The 22,209-nt window shown below is 46.4% G+C and overlaps 2 protein-coding genes across 4 annotated transcripts in view; one reads left to right on the top strand and one right to left on the bottom strand.

The window, feature by feature from the left end:
- MORN5 (MORN repeat containing 5) overlaps positions 1-382 on the bottom strand; it is a 64,527-nt gene extending 64,145 nt beyond the window's left edge. For all 3 annotated transcript variants that reach the window (XM_075324102.1, XM_075324100.1, XM_075324101.1), the window contains exon 1: positions 83-382. In XM_075324102.1, coding sequence (XP_075180217.1) covers positions 83-129 — 47 coding nt within the window. In that variant the 5' untranslated portion in view covers positions 130-382. The remainder of the gene's footprint in view (positions 1-82) is intronic.
- On the top strand, positions 248-18,024 carry NDUFA8 (NADH:ubiquinone oxidoreductase subunit A8). Its single transcript, XM_075324099.1, has 4 exons — positions 248-495; positions 4,185-4,348; positions 15,268-15,433; positions 17,803-18,024. The coding sequence occupies exons 1-4, from the start codon at positions 445-447 to the stop codon at positions 17,938-17,940; spliced, it is 519 nt and encodes a 172-aa protein (XP_075180214.1). The 5' UTR covers positions 248-444; the 3' UTR covers positions 17,941-18,024.
- Positions 18,025-22,209: the final 4,185 nt, after the last annotated feature.

A 22,209-nucleotide genomic window follows, 5' to 3' on the forward strand; every position in this document is an offset into this window, starting at 1 on the left:
TATTTCAGAAAGCCTGATAAATTGAAAGCTGGGATCTGATTGGCTGCTGTTTCCACACTCTGTCATGCCCTGCTCCCCATACCTTCCATTCTGCCGCTCCCCAATATACTGGCTGCCCGTGTACTCCATCACCTCCTATGCCAACAGTGTATGAAGCTTCACCATGACGACCGGGGATCACGTGACGGCCACAGTCCAATCACAGCTGGGTTTACACGAGCAGCTGTAATTTACGTCGTGCTGCTGACTGACAGAGCCGTCACTCCCGGAGCACCTTCATGTATGGAGACATTGCTGAATAAGGAGGGCTCCCGCCGTGTACCGAGAGCGGTCACCTTATCGCTGTAGCGACATTAGGACGCGGTGACGTCATATTTTATGCGACGGGAATGAAAGACTATCGCGCATGCGCAGTGGGCTGACCTTCCGGGGACGGACGCAGCCATGCCCGGGACCGTGGAGCTACCCACGGCTGACGAGCTGTCAGTGCAGGAGGTATGTGTGCACGGAGGAGGTGTGCTCTGATATAGCGGGAGACTTTGACAGATGGCACAGCGTCTGCATGTTAGGAGACACATACCGTGCAAAATATGGAGAATACAGGGACCGACTTTACAATATAGAAATAAAGGACATTTCTAATCCATTCCCATAGTATCAGCTCCAGTGCAAGTGCACACAGCGCCTCTCTGGCCACTGGTTGTGTCTGGTATTGCACATGCAAGTGCAGAGGTGATTATAGGAGGCGTCCTGTGTAATAGATTATTACTCCATAATAGCCTCAAGTCAGGGACGTAATAAAAAGAGACCCCAACTGGGCACTGCTCACTCTCCCCTGGTCCAGCGCTGCTTCTCACCCTCCCCTGGTCCAGCGCTGCTTCTCCGCCACACTGCTCCGGGATGTGTTGATTGGCTGCAGAGAAGAAGGCACATCATCAGTGCTGCAGCCAATCACTAAGGTTCATGCCAACTATAGCAGCTGAGCTCAGTGATTGACTGCAGAGGTGATAGCGCTGCAGCTAATCACTGAGGTCCCCAGCTCATGCAGTCTATAGCATCTGAGCTGAGTGGCTGCGGCGCTGATTATGTGACTTCTTTTCTGCAGCCAATCATTAAGGTTAATGCCATCTACAGCATCTGACCTCAGTGATTGTTGCAGCAGAGAAGTTACTTTGACAGTGCTGAAGACAATCACTAAGGTAAATGCCATCTGCAACATCTGAGCTCAACTGTTGCAGCAGAGAGGTTACTATGACAGCACTGCAGACAATCACTAAGGTTAATGCCATCTGCAGCAGCTGAGTACAGTGATTGGTTGCAGCTTTGTCAAAATTCCTTCAACTCGTCAGTCACTGAGCTCATGCAGTCTATACCATCTGAGCTCAGTGATTGGTTGCAGCAGATAAGTTACATCAACAGTGCTGCAGCCAATCCCTAAGGTTCATGCCATCTACAGGAACAGAGCTCAGTGATTGACTCCAGGGGTGAAGTCACATTGACAACACTGCAGCTAATCACAGCGGTCCACAGCTTATTCTGTTTGTAATGTCTGAGGTCAGTTTTGGCTTCAGCAGAGAAGTCACGCTATCAGCACTGCAGCCATTCATTACGGTTCATGCCACCTACAGCAGCTGAGCTTAGTTATTGAATTGCAAAGGTGAAGTCACGTGGACAGCGCTGCAACCAATCACTAAGGTTAATGCCATCTGCAGCAGCTGAGTGCAGTGATTGGTTGCAGTGCTGTCAACATTACTTCACTTCTTCAGTCAATCACTAAGGTCCCCTGCTCATACAGTCTATAGAATCTGAGCTTAGTGATTGGTTGCAGCAGAGAAGCCACGTCGATAGTGCTGCAGCCAATCACTAAGGTTCATACGATCTACAGCAACTGAGCTCAATGATTGACTGCAGAGGAGAAGTCACATCAACAGTACTGCAGCTAATCATCGAGGTCCCAAGCTTATGCCGTATGTAATATCTGAGGTCAGTTTTTGGCTGCAGAAGAGAAGAAGCATCACCGCTGCAACCAATCACTAAGGTTCGTGCCATCTACAGCAGCTGAGCTCAGTGATTGACTGCAGAGGCGAAGTTACGTTGCCAGCGCCACAACCACGGCCAATTATTGAGATCCCGACTCATGCAGTCTATAGCATCTGAGGTCAGTTTTTGGTTGCAGAGGAGAAGTTGCATCGACAGTGTTGCAGATAATCAGTGAGGTCCCAACCTTATGCTGTATGTAGTGTCTGAGATCAGCTTTTGGCTGCAGCAAATCACTAAGGTTCATGCCATCTGCAGCAGCTGAGCTCAGTGATTGACTGCAGAGGTGAAGTTACGCTGACAGTGCTGCAGCCAATCACCAAAGTTGATGCCATCCTAATCAGCTGAGCTCAATGATTAACTGCAGAGGTAAAGTCCCGTTCACAGTGCTGCAGTCAATCACTGAGGTCCCCAGTTCATCTCATGTTGAACGTCTGAGGTCCGTTTTTGATTGCAGCAGCGAAGTCAGTTTGACAGCGCTGCGGACAATCACCGAGGTCCCCAGCTTGTGCCATCTATAGCGGCTAACCGTAGTGATTGACTGCAGTGATGAAGTCACATTGACAACAGTACAGCCAATCACTCAGCCCAGCTGCTGTAGATGGAACAAGCCACTGACATCAGTAACAATCAAGAAGGCCCGTGCAGCTGTTGAAAGGCAGTGCTGGACCTGGGGAGGGTAATTGTAGCTCAGTTTTTGTTTTTTGTGCCCCAATGACTAAGCAGGAGTTGTCCAGAAGTCTACGGCCCCTTTACTTTCCAGTGTTCCTTTTATTCTAAAACCCTGCAAAATCTGTTGCCACTATAAAATAATTATCTATGTATTGAATTGTTTTTCCCAGAATAGAATTAACCCCTTCACGACCAATGATGGATCTATCCGTCATGGATCGTGTGAGGTTAATCCCCGCCCTCTTCCGTGGGCAGGTAACGGCGATCCGCGCACATATCAGCTGTTTTCAACAGCTGGCATGTGTGCCTGCATGTTCCGAATGGAATCACATTCCACCCGGAACATTTAACCCCTTACATCTCGCTGCCAAAGTCTGGCAGCGAGATGTATATGCGCGCGGCCATTATTTTCACTTACCGCCGCCCCCACCGGAAGTCACGTGCGTGATCACGTAACTTTCGGTGGTTGCCATGGTAACACAGGGCCATGTGATGACGCCTCTAGCTATCATGAGTCACTTTCGGTTTCACTCGGCCCGTAGCCGAATGAATCAGGAAGTGAGCGTATCTGCTGTTTACAGCTCTGTAGCTGAGATCTGCAGATAGTGCAGAGCGATCGGATTGCTGATCGCTATATCCCCCTAGGGGAACTAGTAAAATTAAAAAAAAAAGTTTTAAAACATAAAAAAACCCTAAAAGTTCAAATCACCCCCCTTTCACCCCATTGAAAATTAAAGAGTTAAAAAAATAAAAAATATACACATATTTGGTATCGTTGCGTTCAGAAATGCCTGATATATCAAAATATAAAATCAGTTAATCTGATTGGTAAACGGCGTAGCGGCAAAAAATTTCAAACGCCAAAATTACGTTTTTTTGTCGCCGCAAGTTTTACGCAAAATGCAATAACAAGCGATCAAAATGTAGCATCTGCGCAAAAATGGTACCGTTAGAAACGTCAGCTCGAGACGCAAAAAATAAGCCGTCACTGAGCTATAGATCCCGAAATATGAGAACGCTACGGTTTTCAGAAAATGGCGCAAAACATATACCACTTTTATTGGACCAGCTTGTGAATTTTTTTTTAACCCCTTAGATACAAGTAAACCTATCCATGTTTGGTGTCTACAAACTCGCACCGACCTGAGACATCACACCTAAACATCAGTTTTACCATATAGTGAACACTGTGAATAAAACATCCCAAAAACTATTGTGCCATCACAATTTTTTTTGCAGTTTTTCCACACTTGGAATTTTTTTGCTGTTTTCCAGTACACCATATGGTAAAACTTATGGTTTCATTTAAAAGTACAACGCGTCCCACAAAAGACAAGCCCTCATATGGCAAGATTGACGGAAAAATAAAAAAGTTACGGCTCTCGGAAGAAAGGGAGCAAAAAACAAAAACAGAAAACGCTCTGGGGCTAAAGGGGTTAATTTGTTGTTTGTTGTTTTTTTTTTTAACGCTCTAGGTAAATGTAAGCTCCGCTGTGCTGAAGGCTGCAGCCCATCATTATGGGTCCCAATGTGACAAGGTGAATAAAGAGTTCATGTTGTGTCGCTGGGAAGAGAAAGACCCAAGAAAGTGTCTGAACGAAGGCAGACAAGTCAATGAATGCGCTCTAGATTTTTTCAGGTAATGCAGTGCCATATCTAGGTATCCAAAAGTACAAGCGGCTATTCCATTCCCAATCCTGTGCCCACATTGTCCCAGTCTACACAGTAAAGCTGACGAGTGGGCAATAGAAATCCGGCCTTAGAGCCGCCCATTCGTGAGCGCTGGTCTGTACGCTCATCTTCTGATTACACATCTCTCGTGATGTAAGCACAAAATGACTGTTCAAACCAAGCAGAGGCACCAAGTGCATACATAACATGGCCAAACTGTGTGGTCTACCTTCCCTCCCACTTGTATTCTCCACCTCCCTTCTTCCTTGATTGACAGTTCAGGCTTTATAGGGTTGAGATGGATGGAAAGTAAGAAAAGTTAGAAGGTGCACTGAAATGTAAGGGAGCACCGGGCGCGTGTGCTTGGTTTGAACAGTTATTGTTTGCTGACAGAGACTCCGGTTTTAATTCTTCACTCCAATGAATCATGTCGACAGCACACATTAGGCATAAGGGAGCGCCAGAGTCGAAATACCATCGCCCTCTTTTCACGTGCACCATCATTTGCTTCAGTCTGAGTGCAGACCATTGTTATATTATTAGAGTTGAAATACCGGCGGGATCTGCTTGTGCTAAAATCCATAGAATCCATTGAAAACAGCGCTCCTTAGGGAGCTTCATTTATTAAGATCCTATAATAACAGCAGCTTTGTTTCAAAACTAGGTTCAGATTGAACAAGGCCATACGGATCGCAACGTTTCTGCTGTTATTATAGGGCAGAATAAAAGGGCTTAATATTAGTAATGAGCGGGCACTACCATGCTCGGGTGCTCGGTACTCGTAACTAGTGATGAGCGGGCACTACCATGCTCGGGTGCTCAGTACTCGTAACTAGAGATGAGCGAGCACTACCATGCTCGGGTGCTCAGTACTCGTAACTAGTGATGAGCGGGCACTACCATGCTCGGGTGCTCAGTACTAGTAACTAGTGATGAGCGGGCACTACCATGCTCAGGTGCTCTGTACTCGTAACAAGTGATGAGCGGGCACTATCATGCTCGGGTACTCAGTACTTGTAACTAGTGATGAGTGAGCACTACCATGCTCAGGTGCTCAGTACTCGTAACTAGTGATGAGCGGGCACTACCATGCTCAGGTGCTCAGTACTCGTAACTAGTGATGAGCGGGCACTACCATGCTCGGGTGCTCAGTACTCGTAACTAGAGATGAGCGAGCACTACCATGCTCGGGTGCTCAGTACTCGTAACTAGTGATGAGCGGGCACTACCATGCTCGGGTGCTCAGTACTCGTAACTAGAGATGAGCGAGCACTACCATGCTCGGGTGCTCAGTACTCGTAACTAGAGATGAGCGAGCACTACCATGCTCGGGTGCTCAGTACTCGTAACTAGTGATGAGCGGGCACTACCATGCTCGGGTGCTCGGTACTAGTAACTAGTGATGAGCGGGCACTATCATGCTCGGGTACTCAGTACTTGTAACTAGTGATGAGTGAGCACTACCATGCTCAGGTGCTCAGTACTTGTAACTAGTGATGAGCGAGCACTACCATGCTCGGGTGCTCAGTACTCGTAACTATTGATGAGCGGGCACTACCATGCTCGGGTGCTCGGTACTAGTAACTAGTGATGAGCGGGCACTACCATGCTCGGGTGCTCTGTACTCGTAACAAGTACTTGACCGCATAGGTGAGCACCACTTCAGTATGATGGAAGTCAATCTTCCCTTTTGACTTCCATTATACTCGGGTACTTCTTACGAGATCCAAGCACAAATGGTCACAAATCACTAGTTAATATATGAAACGTCCTAAGGAGTGCTGTTCCCTTTAAAGGGAATCAGTCACCAGGTTTTTGCCACATAATCAGAGAGCAGCATAATACACTGTGTGCAGAATTATTAGCCAAGTTGTATTTTAGAGGATTTTTTTTATTATTGATCAACAATTATGTTCTCAATCAACCCAAAAGACTCAGAAATATCAAAGCTTAATATTTTTGGAAGCTGGAGTCCGTTTTTTTGGATTTGGCTATCTTAGGAGGATATCTGTTTGTGCAGGTAACTATTACTGTGCAGAATTATTAGGCAACTTAATAAAAACCAAATATATTCCCATCTCACTTGTTTATTGTCACCAGGTAAACCAATATAACTGCACAAAATTTAGACATAAATATTTCTGACATGCAAAAACAAAAAAAAAATTAGTGCCCAATATAGCCATCTTTCTTTATGATGACACTCAGCAGCCGACCATCCATAGATTCTGTCAGTTGCTTGATCTGTTTACGATCCACATTGCATGCAGCAGCCACCACAGCCTCCAGACACTGTTCCGAGAGCTGTACTGTTTTCCCTCCATGTAGATCTCACATTTTATGAGGGACCACAGGTTCTCTATCGGGTTCAGATCAGGTGAACAAGGGGGCCATGGCATTATTTTTTCATCTTTTAGACCTTTACTGGCCAGCCACGCTGTGGAGTAGTTGGATGCATGTGATGGAGCATTGTCCTGCATGAAAATCATGTTTTTCTTGAACAATACCGACTTCTTCCTGTACCACTGCTTGAAGAAGTTGTCTTCCAGAAACTGGCAGTAGGTCTGGGAGTTGAGCTTCACTCCATCCTCAACCCAAAAAGGTTCCACAAGTTCATCCTTGATGATACCAGCCCATACCAGTGCCCGCCTCCACCTTGCTGGCGTCTGAGTCGGAGTGGAGCTCTCTGCCCTTTACTCATCCATCCTCTGGCCCATCCATCTGGCCCATCAAGAGTCACTCTCATTTCATCAGTCCATAAAACCTTTGAAAAATCAGTCTAAGGCCCTGTGCCCACAGTGCTTTTTTTTCAGCACAAAAAAGCAGCTTTTTTCTGTGCTTCTTTTCATGCTTTCATGCTTTTTTTCATGCTTCTTTTCATGCTTTCATGCTTTTTTTCTTGCTTCTTTTCATGCTTTTTTTCTTGCTTTTTTTCATGCTTCTTTTCATGCTTCTTTTCATGCTTTTTTTCCTGCTTTTTTTCATGCTTTCATGCTTTTTTTCCTGCTTTTTTTCATGCTTCTTTTCATGCTTTTTTTGTTACTATTGAATGCTTGTTTCAGCTCATTAAAGTTGGATATGAAAATAAAGGTGTTCTGATATCATTTCCTTCTTCAACCCATTTTCTTCAATCTCCATTTTGGAATAAAAGTGACAGGAAAATGATGATCCATTAGATCGTTTACCAGCGCCGGTATTCACCAGCTCATGCAGGTGAATAGCGGCGCCGGGAATCAGGTACTCAGAGATCACTGTTGCTATAGTAACTCGCTCATTAGGTTACTATGGCAACGGTGGCAGCGGTGATGTCACCGCTTACCAACCCGCAGTCTCTGCTCACTCATTGAGTGATTAGACAGCACGAGGAGCAGAAGCGTTCTTGCTCCCCCGTGCTTCCTGATGTAGCAGAGCTAGATCGGTGACAGAAGACCAGGATCGAGGAGGGGTGAGAGGGAGTAATAAAGATGGAGTCCCTGTGTCTGTGTATTTATTTCTAATAAAGTATTTTTTTCTGTGTGGTGTAACCCTTCATTGGAGATTCTAAATGGCCGGGTCAAACTTGGCCTGACAATAAGAATCTCGGACTTAATACCAGCTGGTAAAACAAAGCTGGTATTAACCCCTTATTACCCAGCGTGCGACCCGACACCAGGTCCGCTGGGAGAGTTGGACACAGCGCCAGGGGCAGCTGCAGACTGCAATACGCAGCAGGGGGCCCAGAAAGCTTGGGCCACTCTGCGCTGCAGATTCCAGTCCCTAGCTGTCTGGTTGTACCCGGCTGGACACAAAAATTGGGCGAAGCCCACGTCATTTTTTTTTAGATTTTTGGCAAAAAAACTCAAGGAAAAAGGGCTTCCCTGGATTTTTCATTGCCAGTGAAGGTAACACCAAGCAGGAGGGGTTAGCAGCCAGTAGCTGTTTAAGTTACCCTAGCAATAGAAAATGCAGCGAGAGCCTAAGCATTTTTTTTTACCCCTAACCCTTTTGGGTTATGTGTTTGTTTGTTTTTTTAATGAATTAAAAAAAAATCGACATGGGCTTCGCCATATTTTTGTATGCCAGCCAGGTACAGCAGGCAGGTACGGGTGGCCTCCAACCCCCAGCTGCCTATTTGTACCCAGCTGGGAACCAAAAATTTAGGGAAGCCCTTTTTTTAATTATTTCATGAATTTCATAAAATAATTAAAAAAAAAAAACGACATGGGCTTCGCCCAATTTATGTGTCCAGCCAGGTACAACTAGGCAGCTGGGGACTGGAATCCGCAGTACAGGGTGGCCCAAGCTTTCTGGGCCCCCCCACTGCGAATTGCAGTCCGCAGCTGCCCCAGAAAATGGCGCATTCATAGGAAGCGCCATCTTCTGGTGCTGTATCCAACTCTTCCAGCAGCCCTGGTATCGGGTGGCTCACTGGGTAATAATGGGGTTAGGGACAGCTTTGTATTATCAGCTGGCCCTAAGCCTGAAATTCATGGTGTCACGCCAATATTAGACATAGCCGCCATGAATTTCAAGTAAAGAAAAAAAAACACAACACAGAGAAAAATATTTTTATTAGAAATAAAACACAACACAATTAGTGACTCCATCTTTATTGAACTAAAGAACCCCCCTCCGCCGTAGTCCTGGGTCGAGGGTCCCGGGATGTCCAATCCGGATCCAATATCATCTGATTGAAAGGCAAACTGATCAGATGATGACACATCATCTGATCGGTTTGCCTTCTGATCAGATGATATTGTATTCAGGTCTTTGAACCTGACACAGGTTCAAGGACCTGAAACAGATTACACATCAGCTAATTGTCTAAAAGTCTCATGGGCTCCAGGACCCGCTGGTAAGCAGCTGATGCTATCACCTAATAGCATCATCCCATCGTTTACGTCCAGGGAAGATCAGCTGATTCATCATCTGGTAGTTAAAAAGCCGGCAGGCTTTTCACCGCTGGACGTAAACAATCAGCTGCTTACCGGCAGGTCCTGGAGCCCATCGGACGTGACCCAGGAGACTGCAGAGAGGTGAGTAAGGTGAAGAGTTAATTCCAGCGGCGGATCTCCTACATGAACTGTATTCAACTTGTGACATTCCCTGACCTCCCTGTAGAGTGGTGTCGGTAAAACACTGCAAGAATACTGAATGTCTGGTGCATGGCAAAAGGTGAACACAGTTCATGCAGGAGGATCACCGGGGTTTTTCGGGGTTCACCTTGACGTCAGCGGGGGTTGCCTGCATTTATGTGGCATAGGCTGTGCACCAGGCATTCAGTATTCTTGCGGTGTTTTACCGCGACATCTCTTTGCAGGGAAGTCCGGGGATGTCAGGAGGTGAATACAATTCATGCTGGAGAATTACCGGGGGCTTTCCTGGAGATCCCCCGCTGGGATGAACTATTCACCTTGTGACGTCAGCGGGGGTCCCTGCATTGTTTAATGCCACACTTCACTGCAGAGAAGTTCGGGATGTCACAATGTGAATACAATTCATGCAGGGGGATTACCGAGCAATGCCGCCCACATTCTTGGAGATCCCCGCTGGGATGAACTCTTTACATTGTGACATCAGCGGCGGTCCATGCATTGTTTACCGCGACACCTCGCTGTATAAGTTCAGGGATGTCACAAGGTGAATACAATTCATACAGGGGGATTACTGTGGGATTTCCTGGAGATCCCCCGCTGTGATGAACTCTTTACCTTGTGACGTCAGCGGGGGTCCCTGCAGAGGTGTCGCGCTAAACAATGCTAATGCTAATTGCTAAACAATGCTAATAAGATAACAGCTCCTGACGCTGGCTATGTGGCTTTCTTCTATGAAGGAATCTACATAGCCATAGCTTTCTTTTCTCCCTAAAAACGCCCAAACGCATAAAATATAAAGCAACGTGGGCATTACACATGCGTTTTTTCTTGCTTTTTTCCCTGACTCCATTGAAGTCAATTGGGGAAAAAAGCAGGAAAAAACGCTAAAACAATTGACATGTTGCTTCTTCTTTTTTCAGCAAGAAAAAAAGCAACTGAAAAAGAAGCAACGTGGGCACAGCAAGTCCTGATTCTCATAGACTTTGCTGGGATGCTTTTTCCTTGCTTTTATTGATTAAAAAAAGCAATGAAAAACGCTAGAAAAAACGCTGTAAAAACGCCCTGTGGGCACAAGGCCTATGGCCTTGTGCCCACGGTGCTTTTTTTTCAGCACAAAAAAAAGCTGCTTTTTTCTGTGCTTCTTTTCATGCTTTCATGCTTTTTTTCATGCTTCTTTTCATGCTTACATGCTTATTTTCTTGCTTCTTTTCATGCTTTTTTTCTTGCTTTTTTTCATGCTTTTTTTCATGCTTCTTTTCATGCTTCTTTTCATGCTTTTTTTCATGCTTTCATGCTTTTTTTCCTGCTTTTTTTCCTGCTTCTTTTCATGCTTTTTTTGTTACTATTGAATGCTTGTTTTAGCTCATTAAAGTTGGATGTGAAAAAAAGGTGTTCTGATGTCATTTCCTTGTTCAGCCCATTTTTTTCAATCTCCATTTTGGAATAAAAGTGACAGGAAAATGATGATCTATTAGATCGTTTACCAGCACCGCTATTTACCGGCTCATGCAGGTGAATAGCGGTGCCGGGAATCAGGTGCTCGGAGATCACCGTTGCTATAGCAACCTGCTCATTAGGTTACTATGGCAACAGTGGTAGCGGTGATGTCACCGCTTACCAACCTGCAGTCTCTGCTAACTCATTGAGTGATTAGACAGCACGGGGATTTGAAGCGTTCTTCCTCCCCCGTGCTTTCTGATATAGCAGAGCTAGATCGGTGACAGAAGACCAGGATTGAGGAGGGGTGAGAGGGAGTAAAAAAATGGAGTCCCTAAGTGTGTCTGTGTATTTATTTTTAATAAAGTATTTTTTGTGTGGTGTCTTTTTTTAACCCTTTATTGGAGATTCTTAATATCCGGGTCAAACTTGGCTTCACATTAAGAATCTCGGGCTTAATACCAGCTGGTAAAACAAAGCTGGTATTAACCCCTTATTACCCAGCGTGCCACCTGGCACCATGTCCACTGAAAGAGTTGGATACAGCGCCAAAAGATGGCGCTTCTATGAAAGCACCATTTTCTGGGGCAGCTGCGAACTGCAATACACAGCGGGTGGCCCAGAAAGCTTGGGCCACTCAGCATTGCGGTTTCCAGTCCCCAGCTGTCTGGTTGTACCTGGCTGGACACAAAAATTGGGCTAAGCCCATGGAATTTTTTTTTTAATTTTTTGGCAAAAAAACTCAAGAAAAAAGGGCTTAACTGGATTTTTCATTGCCAGTGAAGGTAACACCAAGCAGGAGGGGTTAGCAGCCAGTAGCTGTTTAAGTTACCCTAGCAATAGAAAATGCAGCGAGAGCCTAAGCATTTTTTTTTACCCCTAACCCTTTTGGGTTATGTGTTTGTTTTTTTTGTTCTTTTTTTAATGAATTAAAAAAAAAATCGACATGGGCTTCGCCATATTTTTGTATGCCAGCCAGGTACAGCAGGCAGGTACGGGTGGCCTCCAACCCCCAGCTGCCTATTTGTACCCAGCTGGGAACCAAAAATATAGGGAAGCCCTTTTTTTAATTATTTCATGAATTTCATAAACTAATAATAAAAAAAAACGACATGGGCTTCGCCCAATTAATGTGTCCAGCCAGGTACAACTAGGCAGCTGGGGACTGGAATCCGCAGTACAGGGTGGCCCAAGCTTTCTGGGCCCCCCCCCACTGCGAATTGCAGTCCGCAGCTGCCCCAGAAAATGGCGCATTCATAGGAAGCGCCATCTTCTGGTGCTGTATCCAACTCTTCCAGCGGCCCTGGTATCGGGTGGCTCACTGGGTAATAATGGGGTTAGGGCCAGCTTTGTATTATCAGCTGGCCCTAAGCCTGAAATTCATGGTGTCACGCCAATATTAGACATAGCCGCCATGAATTTCTAGTAAAGATAAAAAAAACACAACACAGAGATAAATATTTTTTATTAGAAATAAAACACAACACAATTAGTGACTCCATCTTTATTGAACTAAAGAACCCCCCTCCGCAGTAGTCCTGGGTCGAGGGTCCCGCGGTGTCCAATCCTGATTGAAAGGCAAACTGATCAGATGATGACACATCATCTGATCGGTTTGCCTTCTGATCAGATGATATTGGATTCAGGTCTTTGAACCTGACACAGGTTCAAGGACCTGAAACAGATTACACATCAGCTGATTGTCTAAAAGTCCCATGGGCTCCAGGACCCGCTGGTAAGCAGCTGATGCTATCACCCGATCGTTTACGTCCAGGGAAGATCAGCTGATTCATCATCTGTTTATTAAAAAGCCGGCAGGCTTTTCACCGATGGACGTAATCAGCTGCTTACCGGCGGGTCCTGGAGCCCATGGGACGTGACCCAGGAGACTGCAGAGAGGTGAGTAAGGTGAAGAGTTAATTCCAGCGGCGGATCTCCTACATGAACTGTATTCACCTTGTGACATCCCCGGACCTCCCTGTAGAGTGGTGTTGGTAAAACACTGCAAGAATACTGAATGTCTGGTGCACGGCACAAGGTGAACACAGTTCATGCAGAAGGATCACCGGTGTTTTTCGGGGTTCACCTTGACGTCAGCGGGGGTTGCCTGCATTTATGTGGCATAGGCTGTGCATCGGGCATTCAGTATTCTTGCGGTGTTTTACCGCGACATCTCTTTGCAGGGAAGTCCGGTGATGTCAGGAGGTGAATTCAATTCATGCCGGAGAATTACCGGGGGCTTTCCTGGAGATCCCCCGCTGGGATGAACTATTCACCTTGTGACGTCAGCGGGGGTCCCTGCATTGTTTACTGCCACACGTCGCTGCAGAGAAGTTCCGGATGTCACAAGGTGAATACAATTCATGCAGGGGGATTACCGAGCAATGCCCCCCGCATTCCTGGCGATCCCCGCTGGGATGAACTCTTTACCTTGTGACATCAGCGGTGGTCCCTGCATTGTTTACCGCGACACCTCGCTGTATAAGTTCAGGGATGTCAGGAGGTGAATACAATTCATGCAGGAGGATTACTGGGGTATTTCCTGGAGATCCCCCGCTGTGATGAACTCTTTACCTTGTGACGTCAGCGGGGGGTCCCTGCAGAGGTGTCGCGGTAAACAATGGGAGATAAGATAACAGCTCCCGACACTGGCTATGTGGCTTTCTTCTATGAAGGAATCTACATAGCTATAGCTTTCTTTTCTCCCTAAAAACGCCCAAACGCATAAAATATAAAGCAACGTGGGCATTACACATGCGTTTTTTCTTGCTTTTTTCCCTGACTCCATTGAAGTCAATTGGGGAAAAAAGCAGGAAAAAACGCTAAAACAATTGACATGTTGCTTCTTTTTTCAGCAAGAAAAAAAGCAACTGAAAAAGAAGCAACGTGGGCACAGCAAGTCCTGATTCTCATAGACTTTGCTGGGATGCTTTTTCCTTGCTTTTATTGATTAAAAAAAGCAATGAAAAACGCTAGAAAAAACGCTGTAAAAACGCCCTGTGGGCACAGGGCCTTAAGATATTTCTTGGCCCAGTCTTGACGTTTTATCTTATGTTTCTTGTTCAGAGGTGTGGTTTTTCAGCCTTCCTTACCTTGGCCATGTCCCTGAGTATGGCACACCTTGTGCTTTTTGATACTCCAGTAACGTTGCAGCTCTGAAATATGGCCAAACTGGTGGCAAATGGCATCTTGGCAGCTTCACGCTTGATTTTCCTCAATTCATGGGCAGTTATTTTGCGCCTTTTTTGCCCAACACGCTTCTTGCGACCCTGTTGGCTATTTGCCATGAAACGCTTGATTGTTCGGTGATCACGCTTCAAAAGTTTGGCAATTTCAAGACTGCTGCATCCCTCTGCAAGACATCTCACAATTTTGGACTTTTCAGAGCCCGTCAAATCTCTCTTCTGACCCATTTTGCCAAAGGAAAGGAAGTTGCCTAATAATTAAGCACCCCTTATATAGGGTGTTGATGTCATTACACCGCACCCCTCCTCATTACAGAGATGCACATCACCTGATTTACTTACTTGGTAGTTGGCTCTCAGCCTATACAGCTTGAAGTAGGACAACATGAATAAAAAGTATCATGTGATCAAAATACTCATTTGCCTAATAATTCTGCACACAGTGTATAGGAGCAGAAGTTCTGATTCCAGCGATGTCACTTATCCAAGCAGCCCAGCTTAGTGTAGTTGTGATAAAATCACTGATTAAGCAGCCGTAGATTATTATTAGAGGACTATCTTGGTGTATAGTAATAGCATTTTAGTAGTAGTTGTACTATTAAAAGAAACAAATGAAACAAAACCTTTTTGCCTTATTTTATTTATTTTTATTTTTTTCACTTTTTACCCTTATAACACAAAATGAATAGCAACTACTTTTAATGATGGCATGACCCTATGTACCAAACAAAATAGCAAAAATGGAATCAATACCTGAATGAGGAAAAAAAGACCATACAGCTTTAAGACATTGTACTAAAAAAAGCAAAACTGTGTTTGGTCATTAACGGGGAAAATCGCCTGAGCTTATACTGGTAACATTAGATCTTGTAGCTCTCATTTAAAGGGCCAGAAACAGATTATTGCTCTGACACCTCACATGTCCGACATTCATATGAGCGAAGCAGCTCATTAGTGACCACTGATTGACTGCAGCGGTCATAAGTGTCACACAAACCCTGCGCCAATGTGGGAGGGGATCAATATGAAATGATTTATGAAGGTGTTGTCAAAGTAGTGGACAATCCTTTTAACGCTACGTACATTTTTGGGGCTAACTTGCATCAGTTTGGGTAGAATTTTAAAATCTTTTTTTTTTCCTTGTGTTTATTACCATTATTCATTATTATTTATTTTATATTTTTTTTCAGGAAAATTAAGACTCATTGTGCTGAGCCGTTTACTGAATATTGGACGTGTGTGGACTACACTGGCTTATTGGAACTCCGTCGCTGTCGTAAACAGCAGGCGGCATTCGATAACTGTGTCCTTGACAAACTCGGCTGGGTGAGACCAGATCTGGGAGAATTATCTAAGGTAGGGTCCTGTGCAGCTCTACCCATGTGCTCGTCAGTGTACCCCCACTGCTTTAAAGGGATTGTATTAGGACCATCGTTTGTAGGTTGGTGGGGCTATGAGCCAGCGCCACCTGATTAATAATCTCACCTCTGACAGCTACATGTTTATATATGAGGTAGGAAATGTCTTTGCCACAGACAAGAATCTATGCTGGCTCAGGTACAGTGCAATCCCATGAAACGCGTTTCGGACTCTCGTCCTTAGGGTACCGTCACACTTTAGCGACGCTCCAGCGATCCCACCAGCGATCTGACCTGGTCAGGATTGCTGGTGCGTCGCTATATGGTCGCTGGTGAGCTGTCAATCAGGCAGATCTCACCAGTGACCAGCCCCCAGCCAGCAGCAACGCGTGGAAGCGATGCTGCGCTTGGTAACTAAGGTAAATATCGGGTAACCAAGCAAAGCACTTCGCTTGGTTACCAGCGCACACCACTTAGCGCTGGCTCCCTGCACTCCTAGCCAGAGTACGCATCGGGTTAATAAGCAAACCGCTTTGCCTATTTACCCGATGTGTACTCCGGCTACATGTGCAGGGAGCCGGCACTGGCAGCCTGAGAGCAGCGGACGCTAGTAACCAAGGTAAATATCGGGTAACCAAGCAAAGGGCTTCGCTTGGTTACCCGATATTTACCTTGGTTACAGCTTATCGCAGACTGCCAGAAGCCGGCTCCTGCTCCCTGCACATTCAGATCGTTGCTCTCTTTCGCTGTCAAACACAGCAATGTGTGCTTCACAGCGGGAGAGCAACGTCCAAAAAATAAACCAGCACTGTGTGTAACGAGCAGCGATTTCACAGCAGGGGCCAGATCGCTGCTCAGTGTCACACACAGCGAGATCGCTAATGAGGTCACTGCTGCGTCACAAAAACCGTGACTCAGCAGCGATCTCAGAAGCGATCTCGCTATGTGAGAAGTACACCTAAGTCATTGTATCCAATATACTAATGACTAAAGATACTGCTTGTTTTCCTGGCCTTTTTTTTTCTACTGTAACTGGTAGACAGAGTACAAAAAATTAAAAGCCATATACTCTTTTGCACCAATTTAGTTTTTCTCATTAAAAATTCTCTACTGTTAAGTTGCTGTAGAGTCTGTGCTACTCCTTAAAATGACTGGCTGTGCTGCTGCTTCTGATCCAGCAGCTGTCGACAGCATGCAGGGTTATTATTTCCTGTGTGCGTGCTTTACTGAATGTCCGCTCTCTTTCCTCTTGGGAGCTTACCTCTCTCACAATCCGTGGATTATCTATCCTCTCTACACTGCACTTGCAGACAATACATAAAAAGATTGTCCAAAAATTGGCAATGTTAGATATATTTTAGTTAAAGGTGCATAGAGATCGGACATTTTTCTATTGAGGTGTAGGGAAAGCCTTTTTGCCAAGAAAGTTTAATGGGCTCCTTGAATGTCTTAAAGGTGTTTTCTCTACTAATGAGACTTCCTTTCGTTTATCCTAACTCTTCCTAACTAACACTTTCCTAATATACTTCTCCTACCTACCCTGCTCTTGTAATCTCTCTGTGGTGCGTATATTTCTACGTTTTGACTTAGATCCTTTAGACAAACTGAGCAGGGCACGTCACTGGTGGGGGCAAGTTTGCTTCTTTGAATGACAGCAGTCTGGGCATGCATGGCAAATCACTCTCCTCTTAGCCTGCTTTACCTTGCGGTGCATTCATGTGACTAGCGCTGTGATGTGCCAGTCATTAGATAGTTTAACACATTGCATGATCTGCACATCGCATGAAAGCACTGCCCTGTAAAGCAGGCTGAGGGTGGAGTGAAGTGTGATCTGGGCATTCGTACCCAGACTGCTGTCACTCACAGATAGGCAGCCCTACCAGTGATGTGCCCTGCTCAGGTTGTCTGATTCTGGTCTCCAGACCGGAAGGAACAAAGCTAGAACATCAATAAAGGTATAAACATTCCGCAAAGAACAGCTTACAGGAGCAGAGTAGGTAGAAAAAGTATATTAGAAAAGTGTTAATTAGGAATAGTTAGGACAAACGAAAGGGAGTCACATTAGGTGTGAAAATCCCTTTAAATGGCCTCTAAAGTTTTTAGTAGGTGCATGAAGAGATGTGCTGAGTGCCAAAAAGTGTGACCAGGTTATTTTCACTCTAGCCGGTCCCACTGCTTGCGCCAATCTTTCCCATGTCCCAGCATAGTCTTTAATCGGACTATAATTGGTCGAGTGTTCCTTTAGTTTGGGGGGGGGTTCTCCTCCCTACTATTGCTTCCAACAGATCCCTTGAAATTGTTTGAGCAATATATTGAAGTAGAAAATATATAGCTTTCTTACTTTTTTGGGGGTTTTTTCCACATCAGGTGACAAAAGTGAAAACGGACCGACCTCTCCCAGAAAATGTCTATCACTCGAGGCCAAGACCAGAACCAAACCCTCCTGTCGAGGGAGAACTGAAACCATCCAAGTATGGCAGCAAGCTCTTCTTCTGGAACTGGTAGATGCGCCCGTCCTAATCTCCAGTTCTGGTCTTATGTCCGCGCTTCTGTTTTATTGTCTATACAGAATAAAATGATAAATTATCACTTACTGCATCCGTGTATTGTAAAGTCAGGTGGAGAGCAAATCATGAACGCCATCTAAATCTTTACACTTTGTATAACTAGGCGGTCCTACAACTTTCTTTGTATAAGTGCAAATGCAGAGATAGCTGTCAATCACTAAGCAGGACGACCCACTGGACTCCTAATAATATACACTGGGGGTTTAAATGACTAAATTACAAGTTAGGGTAGGAATCCACTTGCAAGAGACTCGAGCGTATCTCGCATCGCATCTCCCAGGATGGACTGCCTCTCTCCCAACAGGAGCGGGTCAGCTGCATCTATTTCTATGCAGCTGACCCACTCCCATTGGGAGAGAGGCAGTCCATGCCGGGAGAGGCAATGCGGGATACACTCGAGTGTCTCGCAAGTGGATTCCTACCCTTATACTGAGTGTTTTCCCAAAAAACTATATATCAACCTGGTCAGCTCTTCTTGCTCTACACTATGCTGCCTGCATGTTTAATGTGAAAATTCTCCTTTAAAAAATGTTTTTGGTACTTATAGCAGTCTAATATGTCCAGGACTTGTCCTGATTCACAAGCTCTGTAATTTGCCCCTCATTTTTTTTTTCCATTGATCGTCATCTTGCCAGCACTAAAGGTTTGGGAAGTTATTTTTCAACACTTCTCAATAGGCATTACTCCTTTCCAATGGTCTGTACTAAGAGTCTGCCTTTGTTAGGCCCGTTTAACACATCCGGCAATTCGCCGAATCTGGCACGCATGCAGTACAGTACATTCATTTACAGTGGAAGCACGACACCATGTGGTTGTGTGCTTCATGCACAACCGCATTTGTCCCCATGGTATCACGCTTCCATTGTAAATGAATGTACTGTACTGCAGGCGTGCCGGATCCGGCGACTTGCCGGATGTGTAAAACGGGCCTTATGCAGGTAATTCGACAGGCAAGAGCAGAGAGGCAGAAATCCGCCACTTCCTAGACACATTATGGTCCTCACTTCTACAGTGATATGTGATAATAGATATATACGTGTGTGTATAATTATAATTAGTTGTGGGACTGAAAAATTTGATTTTGCATAAATACAGTTCTTTGAAAACTCCTAAAAAAGTGAAGGATACTTCACCTGTTTTCACCAGATAGCCCCTTTATCACCTATCCTTGGTATGGGTGATACGTAGATGATTAGCAGGGGTCCAAAAAATGTGACCCGCTCCATTCTGCAGAACAGTGAACTTTTACGGTGAAGTGACAGTGCACATGTTGGACTTCTGCTCCAGTCATTCCGTATGGGGCCGCGCTTTTGCTTTTTTCCGGAAGTTTTATGTAGCATAAATGGAGCAGTAGTCAGCATGCTCAGTACCACTCTATTTTGTAGCTGGGAATAAAGTCCCCTGCCTGGGATACAAATCTTCTCGTTCCCAACTGTAGGAAACCAACCGATCAGTAAGTTACCACCTATCCAATGGATAGGTGATCACGTGTTTCCATTGGACAACCCATTGGATATACATTCCGCAAAGAGATCAGCTTACGGGAGCAGAGTAGGTAGAAGAAGTATATTAGAAAATTGTTAATTAGGAAGAGTTAGGACAAACGAAAAGGGGTCACATTAGTAGTGAAAACCCCTTTAAATGTAACCGTATGGCACCCACTTGGCTTAGAGAAGACAAGCATAAAACGGGCCGTCAGTCAATTACTTATGAGCCCATAAAAATGTCCACAAAACGCAAAATTGCTGAAAGCGTAAAAACCTAGGTGTCAATCACATCTGGGTGACTTTGTGTAAACTCCATGGTACTGACGTACGGAGATTAAATCATAAAATTCTGCCACTGTCCAAAAACTTTTTGCACCCGACTGTTGTTCCCAAAGGGTAACGGCATAAGGACTTGCATTTATAATTAGTTTTCTCTAGTCCCTTCCACGACAGCATTGGAGGTTGTCTCTCCACGCCCTAATTGGGACAGGAAGTTCAAGAGGTTTAAAAGGACCCTCCCACCTCCCACAGCCAGTGTCTTTCCTGTCCCCATGGGGCATGGAGAGGTTTTTATTTTTCTCCTATGCTGTGGTGGCCGGCGAACTACAGTATAATATTTTTTTTTTTTTCTTTCCCCTGTTACCTTAAGCCGGACAGCATCGGTCGGGCCTTCACCACTCCTCCCTTGCTGTTCCCTCACGCTGTGGGGGACCGCTGCTCCAGCCTTCCGGAGCCTCCTATGGGGTGATGCAGGCTGTTGAGCTCCCCGGCCGGCGTCCTCCCTGAGCCGCCGGCCGCTTCCTGCATGCACGCTGCCGGAGCGATCCGGAAGTGCTCCCGGGGGCGGGACTTCCGGTCTTGCGGACTTCCGGTTGAGCGCTTCCGGTTTGCGGAGGCAGCGTGGAGGACACGCCAACGCTGACACGGCCTGTCCGGGACCTGCTGCAGGAGGCGGGGAACATCACCAGTCGCTGGGGGGGGGCAGGCCTTTCCACAGGAAGGCTGCCCTGAAGGCATCAGACCCACGGTAAGGATTCTTCTGTGTGCACTGCCAGGTCTTCCTCTGCTTTTGCAGAGCCCAGCGTTTCCCCCTGCTTCAGAAGAGGCGGAGGGACGGTCCCTTATGCCTGGTTTCAGGCTGACATGGTGAGACAAGTGTGCAAGGCTAAGGAAACCTTGCCAGCAGTATACGTCTGTCCATTCCATGGGCTACTGGTGGCCTTTGGCCTTGGGTGTGTGAGCTTGGGAGTTGAATCCCAGGGGACACTCCTGGATATTGCTGTATCAGGACATGGGCTGGCTGCCTGGTCTGATGACGCTTCTCTGTTCCATTAAGTGGAGAGGGCAGGCATCGGGTGTATAGCCCGTCCCTTGTGCCAAGCTGTGGTCCATGTTGATACAGGAGCTTCAGGCCTCGCTGGCCTCCCTCCCTGCTGCTGACCCTTCTGCCACAAAAAAGCTACCTCCAGTCGTCTGATCCTGAGGCTAATTCCGTCTCGGTGGGTCCCGATATAGGTTTTTCTCCGGGCCTGACCGGTCTTTTCTTTTCCCGGAGATGATTGGGGAGTCTTAATGGAGCAGATGGGTGCACTGTAGGGTTGGAGGATGAGTCCTCCCCTCCGTTAAGGGCGAGATGTTCGCGGGCCTGAAAACCACTGGGCAAGGGGGTTTTTGTCCATGCTACTGTCCTGGATCTTCTCTCTAGAATGGGATTTCCTTGAGGAGCTTCTGGAGTGTCCTCTGACACAGTTCCCCTGGAGAATTCTGGGTTGCTTTGGGAGATTCCCATGCAGGTGGCCAAGGTCGCTATACTAACAGCGCTCCCCCTTGCGGCCGATTACCAGCTTGGAATCTGATAGTTGGGTAGTCAGAAGTCTCATGAAGAAGTCCTGGGAGGCTTCGTCATCTCCCATCGGGCCCATACTACCTCCTCTTAGGTCTCCCTGTCCCTCCTTTGGAGGCTCGACCAGTGGAGGCTCAATTTCCTGGGGCCTAAGGATGAGTTACTGGAATCCCTTCCCTTACTTAGGAAGGCTACTAGTTGGCAGGTACCTCTGCGTAGTCGGTCCGCCTGGCTGCCAGGACCTCAGTCTTGTCTAACTCGGACAGACGAGCTCTAGGCTAAGGCTTGGAGTGGGGACTCTACTTCCACATTACGGCTTGCTCCCGTCCGTTAAGGGGTGCTTAAGGGTTGGGCCTACCCTGGATGATATTCTGGACAGGGCGACTGATCGTCAGGCCTACCAGATACACCCTCCGGGCAACGGTCCTTTCATCCCTCGATACCTCGGGCCTCCCAGTCCAAAGGGAGAGGTGAGTCTGACCGTGGGAGCTACCCTTAGGGTGAGGGGAGTTCTTTCTCATCCCTTCCCATCCACAAAGTCCTCAGCATGACGAACAGTGAGTCGGCTCGGGTGGGGGGACGGCTCTCTGCTTTTCTTCCCCAGTGGCGGGCCTTCTCCACCTTGCCAGGGGTCCTACAAGCTCATCTCAGAGGGTCTGGTGGTAGACTTCCCCCCCCCCCCCCCCCCCCGGCCTCCGCGTCACGGCCCTGTCGTCCCAGGGTTCTCAGGATCTCTTGTGCTCGATGATTCGGGTGTTAATCCATTCGGGGGTCGTTTCTCTGTCCCGAGTCTGGAAGTAGGGGTAGGTCGCTACTCCGTTTCTGCCTTGTCACAGCACCATCTGGAGACGTCCGGCTTTTCATCTTTCTGAAGCGT

Source organism: Anomaloglossus baeobatrachus, chromosome 9 (assembly GCF_048569485.1).
Source record: "Anomaloglossus baeobatrachus isolate aAnoBae1 chromosome 9, aAnoBae1.hap1, whole genome shotgun sequence".
NCBI classification, from domain to species: domain Eukaryota; kingdom Metazoa; phylum Chordata; class Amphibia; order Anura; family Aromobatidae; genus Anomaloglossus; species Anomaloglossus baeobatrachus.

Excerpts from the sequence above, each read along its gene's own strand:
- NDUFA8 (XM_075324099.1), top strand. The coding sequence starts at position 445 with ATGCCCGGGACCGTGGAGCTACCCACGGCTGACGAGCTGTCAGTGCAG. Across the intron at positions 4,349-15,267 it reads TGCGCTCTAGATTTTTTCAG|GAAAATTAAGACTCATTGTG; the intron begins GTAATGCAGTGC and ends ATTTTTTTTCAG. Across the intron at positions 15,434-17,802 it reads ATCTGGGAGAATTATCTAAG|GTGACAAAAGTGAAAACGGA; the intron begins GTAGGGTCCTGT and ends TTTCCACATCAG.